The 9,658-nt window shown below is 48.2% G+C and overlaps 2 protein-coding genes across 2 annotated transcripts in view; both read right to left on the bottom strand.

The window, feature by feature from the left end:
• rras (RAS related) overlaps positions 1 to 280 on the bottom strand; it is a 7,131-nt gene extending 6,851 nt beyond the window's left edge. The window contains exon 1 of the mRNA XM_084461070.1: positions 1 to 280. This exon is cut by the window's left edge and continues 511 nt beyond it. The gene's annotated coding sequence lies outside the window, so the exon portion shown is untranslated.
• A 1,602-nt stretch (positions 281 to 1,882) lies between these two features.
• Positions 1,883 to 4,722, bottom strand: LOC311327903 (uncharacterized protein; the record flags this gene model as incomplete). The annotated part of the gene is made up of 4 exons (XM_084461011.1): positions 1,883 to 3,077; positions 3,267 to 3,390; positions 4,247 to 4,406; positions 4,630 to 4,722. 4 exons carry the CDS (start codon positions 4,720 to 4,722, stop codon positions 1,883 to 1,885), a joined length of 1,572 nt encoding a protein of 523 aa, XP_084317137.1.
• Positions 4,723 to 9,658: the final 4,936 nt, after the last annotated feature.

The raw sequence follows: 9,658 nt of genomic DNA on the forward strand, positions 1-9,658 counted from the left end.
TTACAGGTTATAACATAGTAAGATAAGCTCTTCATAGTTTTAGTTCCGAGGAAAAGATCTTCCGCACCCGCCTTGAGTAAATGACTCAACTTTAGGACTCGATTAAAAGGTTATTAGACTTTAAAGCAACTTTAACGCTTTTCTCTTACTTTCGACGTGCATTATCGTCTCTGGATTGATCCTTCAAAATAATAGACAAGGTCATAACACGTCGTCTATTGGATCTTTCTGGACGATTTCTTCATTTTTTCTCTGCTTTTTTTCACCGCCCGAAGGGAACTATTTTCTCCGCCGAGGGTTTTTCAACAAATGTCGTGCGTAGCTACAAGTGGGCGTGTCTGATTATTTCCTCTTTATAATTAATCTTCTTGTTCAGTCAATCTTTTCCAGGCTGCCATGAAAAACGGGAATCGCATAATAATAATATAATAATAATAACCCCGGTGGTTTAAACCAACGGAATCAGTCTTTCTTTAGCCCAATTAACCAAAGGATTCTCCACTTCCTTATTTGGCAATAGTGCTAGTTGTGCCTTTGTTTAATTGGTTAAGCCAAGTCTGCATATAGGGTGATGTATGATCTATACTATAGATATAGATTCTATAGCCTAGAACTAGCCCACCTAATTTACACTGGAGAACTTCATTGCAGTTGAACCGTGTTCATAAAACAAACTAACCCCGCATGAATGTGCAGATCCCCGCGGTGCGTAGATGGCAACAAAACCAAACAGCCTGTTTGATAATAAATAGGCATAATGATCATTTTGCATGTTTAGAATTACATGTATGTAGGTATGAAGTGAAATTTACCTCAAAAGATAACTTTGCAGTAAATAAATTAAGCCATTGTGATTATGCTGTTTCTTGATATTGGGACAGTGGAATATTAAAATGAATATTAATAGATCTACAGGTATATAAATAATCCCCACTGAGCTTGAATGGTTCTGCCTGGGTAGTATCTACGCATGCTCACGCTGTGGTATAAGTTCATTAAGAATAGTAGACTGTTGTCATCTTGAAAGTTTGATGTCATTTTACAAACTTATTACAACCAGTGGTGAATATTGATGAGTATTTTATTAAAAGTTATGCAGTAGGCTGTTGTGTATGCAAGCAACTTTTTTTGTTTTTCACTCCAATTACTATTTTTTAATTGAATGGATTGGTCAGCCAAATAAGGTATACTTTCAATTTAAACCCTTCATGCAGAATACATTTTTCAATGTGTTTTCTCTGATGCCTGGCTGTGTTTCAATAGGCATCGTGTGAAGAAAAAGTACCCCTGTAGTTGTGTATTAGATATAAATGTATGTCTATAAGTAAAAAAATAAAAATAAAAGTCTGTTGAAATTGAACCGAAGTACAAATGTCAGAAAACCATGTAAAATAATTCATCTTTAATGAACACTGTGATCTCATTACAAGCCATAGTGCCAAAATACCATCCTCAAAATATCCATTATAAATAAGAGCAATAAACTTAAGCCCAACATTTAATATCAACGTCAGTCCAATAGGAATCAATCCTTAATGCATGTGCGCTGTGCTGGGAGCAGAAACCCTCCACATGTATTTAATGAACATGAACATTATAGTCAACAATAAATAGGTGTTTATGAGACAAAGCATTCCTTCAGAACTCTGTTTTGGGACATAAATAATAAACATGCAGTTCAGTTCTTCATTTCCTCAAACAAACAAACACACAAACAAACAAACAACCCCCCCCCACCCCCCCCCACCACACACACACACACATCTTTACATCCTGTATCAATATCCACATCGTATTATAAACACCTCCCTAATACACTGGGGCCATTTCCCCCAACTGCATCCTTGCCCCCCTGTGTTTGCCCACTTGGTCTCTTCCTCCATCAGCACCTGTATGTCAGAGCGGCCTGTCCCACTTTGACCCGGGGTCCCAGAAGCACCCCCAGCAGCAGCCTCTCCCCCCAACCCAGCAGCTTGTTCACAGTCAGACCGAGGGGCGACAGGATCCCCTGATCCACCTCCACGCCTTCCTGAGCCTCCACAGCCGACACCGGCAGCGTCGTTTCTGGCGGCACCTGCTGGCGAACGACGGTACTGCGCCGACTCGGTATGGAACTGCGCCAGCTCTCCGCCTGGCCCTTGTTGTGGTCCCTCCTTGGCTTTTGAGCCGTATTCGGCTTCCCCTTCTCCACGCTCTGAGGGCGGTTGGTCTTTCCCTTCCCCTGGGTTCTCCCCTCTCTCTCCCCTCTCCCCTTGTTTTGGGAGGCGCCGCGATTGGGCCGGGCCGCCTTGGCGTGGGAAGCGGTCGTCTCCCTCAGCGTCTCGTCTGACGGCGTGGAGCTGGTGTCAACTGAGGCCTTCCTAACACGTCTCTTCACACCAATGGAGGCTTCTGTCTTCCTCTTGTTGATGGTGTTAGAAGTGCAGATCGGTGCCGGATGCTGGCTAGCGCTCTTGTCAATGTTGCACTTTGGCGCCCCCTGCTGGTGAGTCGGTGGAATTGCAGAGACGGAGGACAAGGAGAGAGTGAGGTTCTTGCGTTTCTCAGAGAGTGACGCGAAGCTGGATGGGATTTGTTGTTGAGCGGGCTTCGCCGTCGACTTCTCTGGTACGTTAGCGCTCGGCGTGGACGCTTGGCACGGCGAGCGGGCGTGGTTGTGGGCGTGGTTGTGGGCGTGGTTGTGGTTGAGCGCGAGCGTCCTGAGCTTGCTGGACAGCGACAGAGTCAGCTGTGATTGGCTCCTCTGCTCTTCCTGTGGGTGGCCTGACATTGTCGCCTCACCTGAAGGCGATCTCTGCTCTGGGCTGTGGTTGGAATTCTCACTATAAACTTTGGCTACCGCCGCAAAGTCCTTGGTGTTGTCCTGGCAATTCACGCTCTGATTGGCTGAAACGGGGACAGCGGGACTGCATTTGATGTTTTCATTGGCCGACTGCAGGCATGTGTCCGGAGGTCTGACCGGCTGGATGTGGGCGTGGCTGTGAGGGTCTTTCTGCGCCAGCATGCCCTGGAAGTGTTGCAGCTGACCCAGGAAGTTGAAATTGGGCGAGATGGAGGGTCTGCGCTCTTTAACGAACCTGCGCGAGAGAAAGACAGGAGGTTAGCGGAGGCTGGTATCTCTCCAGGAGGTTAGCGAGGGCTGGTATCTCTACAGGATAATTAGCGAGGCTGGTATCTCTACGGAGCTGGCATGCCGAAGGTCTGGTTGATAAGACTAAGGGAGGGGGAGGTGTGGTTATCTGTGGGACATGTCGCAGCGCACGCACCCGTAGGCGTGGTCAAGGTCCATCCCCAGGCTGTGCATGACGTAGGCCACGGCCAGCGCAGGGGACCGGGAAATACCAGCAGCGCAGTGGACGAGCACGGAGCCGCCAGCGGACATGGCCTCGTCTGAGAGAGAGAGAGAGAGAGAGAGGGAGAGAGAGAGGGAGGGAGAGAGAGGGAGGGGGGAGGAGGGAGGGAGGGGGAGAGAGAGAGAGAGAGAGGGAGGGAGGGAGGGAGAGAGAGAGGGAGGGAGGGGGAGAGAGAGAGGGAGGAGGGGTAGGTCGTAGGTCATTGCATGTTCCAATCACCAGGTCTGTTTCTGCACTGTCCTGACTGCACACACGACCTAAAGCAAATTCCTAAGCTGTGTTGGGAATCGCTCCCTCGTTCCCTCACTCCCTATTCCCTAGATAGGGTTCACCATGTAGTGAACTACCTAGGGAACGGAGAAAATGTAGGGTACATGCACTGGTCCCTGCAAATCAAGGTGAATTGTGGGTAATAAATAGTGGACTATGTAGGGAACGAAAATTCCGTGGAGAATTCGGACACTACAAACAAAATGGCTGACGCCCTATATAGTGCACTGAATAGTGAATAGGGAGCGATTCCAAACACAGCTTAAGTGTGTTGAAAAACTACATGGCATTAAAACAAATTCAGATTCTGTAAACGGATACTGTGATATAATAATGTCGCTCACAACAACAAGGCGTCAACAGCCTGTAATTTAGACACACAGATTGGACCGGTTCTGAGCAGGGAACCCCTCTGCTAGTCAGCCAATCAGCACGCATGCGTGGGTGAGACGCTGGCTGCTTAAGAGATGCACACAGACATGTGCTGGCTACGCTAAGGGCGGACTGAGCAGCCAATGGGAGCCCCCCGACTCGTTTAGGGCGGACCGAGCAGCCAATGGGAGCCCCCCGACTCGTTTAGGGCGGACCGAGCAGCCAATGGGAGCCCCGCGACTCGTCCTCACCGATGAAGCGCAGCGCGTCGGGGATCCAGGGTAGCAGGTCGTCTCGGAGGGAGTCGTCGATGGGGACGCGGTGGTACTGAGCGCCGGGCAGGAAGGCGGGTTGGGGGCTGCAGCGGCTCACGCTCAACACATAGGAGATCCCCCGGGCACTCAGGGAATCCTGGGGGGGGCGGGGGGGGGTAAATAATGTCAAAATTGAAGTAGATTTTTTTCCCCGAGAGTAGACAAGTGCAGTGCATTGTATAATTATGAGGCTATTAAGAATTTGACAAGAGGGGTTACGTCCACGACCCCCCCCCCCCCCCCCCCCCCCGACAATCTTAATGCATGTAAACATTGAGGAGGGGGCGTGCATATTGCAGAACGGAGGGGGACAAATGTACCTGCGTAACGTCAGTTTCTGCACCCAGATAAAGATGCGGCAGGATCAGTGACAGCGGGGGCCGCTCGTGCTCTCTCTCTCTGTAGAACACCATGACGTAATCTGAGTGGTCTGCAAACACACAGAAATTGCATCATCATGACGACACTGATTTTTTTTTTATCGGGGGCATAAAATCAAATATATGATGCATTTAAAATAACATTTGAAATTGGTATTGCAAAAAAAAGAAAGAAGTTAAATCAAGATGATGCATTTGAAATATTCTTGCAGGTTTTTGCTCGTTTGCATCATGCATCTTCGGTGTGTGATAAACATGCATTTCATCATTATTAAGAAATATATAAAACTCGTGCAACATGAATACTTACAGTGCGAAATGTCTCTAACGTACAGAACGAGAGCTGCAAAGGTCTCCAAGTCAACTGACCGAAAGCAGGAATCAACCCCAAAGGACTCAAGCCAAATGCATTGGGATCTCAGAAGAAACCGAAAGCTTTGTTTCTAACACTAAACAACTAATGAATCTTGCTAATTATGATCAGACGTCCACTCCCGTCCTCTCTGCCCTCGTCTCTGCGACTGAAGCGTGTTGTTGTGTGTCTCTACCTGCGAGGGAGAGGATGAGGTAATGCCCTTTCTAAGAATAGTGCGGTTGTATGATGATGTCATTTTCAACCAATCAGCGCCCCGGACTCCGGTGCCCCATTTTGTTCACCATCATCAGTTCGAGTCCGAGCAGAGGACCTCGGCATTTTATTGTGATGAATCGTACCTTTTGATTGAAAGCTGTTTGCCCCTGACACCATTGTTGCAGGTCGTTTAGACAAAAAACAACATGCATCTGCAATATATCAAGCACTTGCGCAAAAAACCTTTCTCTATTCACCATTTTGCTTCACGCACAATCCGGTGTTGTGCAGTAAACAGCATACAAGATTTAAGACGCGGTCTTTATTGTTCTATTTTCATGCAATCATTCCTACACTGTCCTTGCAAAACGACTGATTTAATTAATTTATTATTATTATTATTATTATTTAATAATTTATAAAATTAATTTACTTAATTCTAGGACATGCAATCAGCCGGAGAAAACATAGCATTATATCATAGCGTTGATATTTAATATGCGCAAACATGAATTCATAATTTAATTTGAATAGTTTACATTGCACATCTCAGTATTCTGCAAGGGTGCTTTCTGCGTCAAATTATTCAACGGCCTGGGCTCCTATTGGTGCGTCGAGGTAGGTGACTCCTCCCACAGGAAGTCCAAATTCCATTGGGATGAGAACTTACTTGAGCAGGCTAGATGTGGTTGGGGCCTTTATTGATCCAGACCCGGATGTTGGGGCCTTTATTGATCCAGACCCGGATGTTTTATGATATCATCTTTCTCTCTCACACTCACTCACACACAGTGAGGGCATCTGAGGGCACCACAGACTTACAGACTTTTAAAAGTAAACTAAATACGTATCTTTCTATCCTTGCATTCCCGTAAACCCTGTCCCCTTCATATTTTATTAATTACATTTTTCATTTTTTTTGTAGTATTGTTGTATTATTGTGTTCATCTGTTATATTGTACCTTGTTTATTTATTTTTGTCTATTGTCAAAGCACTTTGAATTGCTCTTGTGTACGAAAGGTGCTATATAAATAAAAGTTGATTTGATGCATACACTTCAATTGAAGCTCATAATAGAAAATCATTCAGCTCTGATCCATTTAACAATGGCAGGTGAGTGTAGTAATCCTTCGCTAGCCCATCATTGACTGATGTAAATCGATACTGAGGAAAAACCTGATTCAAGTATCCCAGCAGCAGATGGGGTTAGCAGTAGCCTAGTTAGCAGTTGGCATGGATTTCCACCGTTCCTGTTGATGATCTCATTATCTCATGAGGAAAAGTGCTTCCCCCTCTCTCTCCCTCCCTCTCCCTCGCTCTCTCTCCCTCCCTCTCTCTCTCTCCCTCTCTCTCTCTCTCTCCCTCCCTCTCCCTCGCTCTCTCTCCCTCTCTCCCTCCCTCTCTCTCCCTCTCTCTCTCCCTCTCTCTCTCCCTCTCTCTCTCCCTTCCTCCCTCCCTCTCTCCCTCCCTCTCACACCACGAGACAAAGACCAGACCAGAGACGAGTGCTTGGAGTATATGGCATTTACTTTCACATTATTCAATACAGAGTAAATCTTAAATCTAACACAGGTATCTGACAGGTTTAACACCGATACACAGGGCTGCATTAGCTAGCGGATACTGCGTAGACGCACGCACACACACACACGATGACTACGTTTCCCACTACGATGAACACGGTCCCACCTGGGTCAGGCGGGGAGGAGGAAGTGAAGCCTGTTGAACTAATACGACCAGGTTTCCTAAACCTCATAAGGATCTCTTTTTTTTTCTCTCATGGTTACGATGACAATCGCACGCAAACACTCACACTCTCTCTCACACACACACACACACAGCTACTCACACACAACGCCCACCCTTTTCGTCATGATCCCTGTAGTTGTGATTGACAAGTGGGCTGTCACATTGGTCTATGCACTCTTCTCTCTCTCTCTCTCTCTCTCTTCTCTCTCTCTAAGACGAGGCGTGGAAGCCATCTGTTTCACACCTGTTTGAAATGAGGACTCGCACCCATAAATGCTGCAGGGGGGAGAGGGGAGGGGGTGTTTACGAAATATTACCGATCTGGCTGCAGATAGAAATGTTGTCCCACTTACTAATGTGTGTGTGTGTGTGTGTGTAAATGTCCTAAGGTATCATCCTTGTTCAGTCTTCTCACCAAACCCATGTTCCCTCGGCAGATCAAAGGGAACTGAACAGATGTGAACTATCTGGAGAGGAAAGACGACCACAGATCAGGTCCAGCGCTCTTCATGTGCTGAAGGTCAGAGGTCGGCTCCTCCCGGACCTAGAGGTCACGGGAGGGGAGGGGTCGTCTCAGCGCCCCCGGACCTAGAGGTCACGGGAGGGGCGGGGCCTTCTCAGCGCTCTGGCTCTGAGGAACGGTAAACATGATAAGCAGCCGTGACGCCTGGCGTCCGGTCACAAACACGCCCCGGTGTCTCCTGCAGCTCCTTGACCTCCTGCTGCCAAGGCCGCCGTGGGGCGCGGCGTCTGATTAACACGGTCTGATTAACACTGTGGACCCAGCTGAACACGGTCTGATTAACACTGTGGACCAGGCCGGCTACCCTGCTGCTCCCCTACTGTCTCCTCCTTCTCCCTCCTTCAAGCCCACCCACACACACACCCCTGGGCCGACACACACCACCCACACACAACGGAATGTCTACACACAAATCAACAAAATACACCATTAAGAGACACATACAAACACGTCAACAACGTCACTGGGGGGGGAAAAAAAGTTCATCAAAAACAAACGATACGGGTAATTAATGAATCATATGATTTTATATATATATATATATATCTTTTTCACAAAACAGCAATGGAATTATTAGAGTTTCAATATAAAGTGTGGTCTAGAGATGTGGAATGTGGATGAGGATCCTTATCCACGTTCCACATCTCTAGATCCTCATCCACATTCCACATCTCTAGACCCAGCAGAACGTGGCGTGTGTGAATGTGTGTGTGTTCCCAGGGTTCCTAAACGTGCACTGACCATTCCCACCGGGACAGAGCAGGAGGCCGGGACTGAGAATGGGCTGTGGAACGTGGATGAGGATCTAGAGATGTGGAACGTGGATGAGGATCTAGATGTGGAACATGGATAAGGATCTAGATGTGGAACATGGATGAGGATCTAGAGATGTGGAACACGGATAGGGATCTAGAGATGTGGAACATGGATAAGGATCTAGAGATGAGGAACATGGATGAGGATCTAGATGTGGAACGTGGATAAGGATCTAGAGATGTGCTCTATGTGCAGGCGACCGCCCATCTGGTCAGCTGAGGGACACCGAGAGAGAGCGAGGAGGGAGGGAGCGAGGAGGGAGGGAGGGAAGGAGCGAGGAGGGAGGGAGGGAGGGAGCGAGGAGGGAGGGAGGGTTTAGAGTGCGTGGTTATGGTCTCTTCTCTACGTAGAGACCAGCTATATTAGTGTAATCGTGGTCCCCCCCCCCTCCCTAAGCCAACGAGGCGACCCTTGTGTGCGTGTGTTTACAGGCCAGGTCCTAACCTGGATCTTCCCAAGAACGGTTCTACGGTTCTACGCTTGAAATGTTACGGAACGGACGCAGAGAAATATCCCCGATACTCCACCATCACTACATCACTACATTCACACACACACACACACACACGCATACACACACACACACACACACACACACACACACACACACACACACACACACACACACACACACAAGCTGTCAACACAAGTACAGGTGCACTGGGAACCTGGACAGGACGGAGCAGGACGGGACACACACACGTGGACGAGTGCGAGGGGCCGTAGGCGCGGCGCACACAGGTAAACGACAATAAAAACAAGAACGGCTCCCATGAGGATAATAAACAGTAATAATAAGTAGAACTGGAATCAATCTGTGACAATAATAATGACAATAATATGGCCGTCGCGACTAGTGACGACTGCTTCTTTTCCCTTATGTAGGTTAATTTCTTATACTCGTAGATTCTTTGTTCTAGGAAGGGAGGGGGGGGGGGGGGGGTTCTAGAACGTGATGGTCCGGGTTGGGAGGAGAGGGAGGGAAGGAGGCAGGTGTTAGGACCCTGAGGTTCTAGAACGTGATGGTCCAGGTTGGGAGGAGAGGGAGGAGAGGAGGAGGGAAGAGGGTAGGTGTTAGGACCCTGAGGTTCTAGAACGTGATGGTCCGGGCTGGGAGGAGAGGGAGGAGAGGGAGGGAAGGAGCAGGTGTTAGGACCCTGAGGTTCTAGAACGTGATGGTCCGGGTTGGGAGGAGAGGGAGGGGAAGGAGGCAGGTGTTAGGACCCTGAGGTTCTAGAACTGCTCCGCCAGCAGGTCACACAGGCGCTTGGAGACGGTGTCCTTGCTGCTGCGCAGGGTCAGCCTGTAC

This window comes from Borostomias antarcticus (assembly GCF_949987555.1).
Source record: "Borostomias antarcticus genome assembly, chromosome: 35".
In the NCBI taxonomy this organism is placed as follows: Eukaryota; Metazoa; Chordata; class Actinopteri; order Stomiiformes; family Stomiidae; genus Borostomias; species Borostomias antarcticus.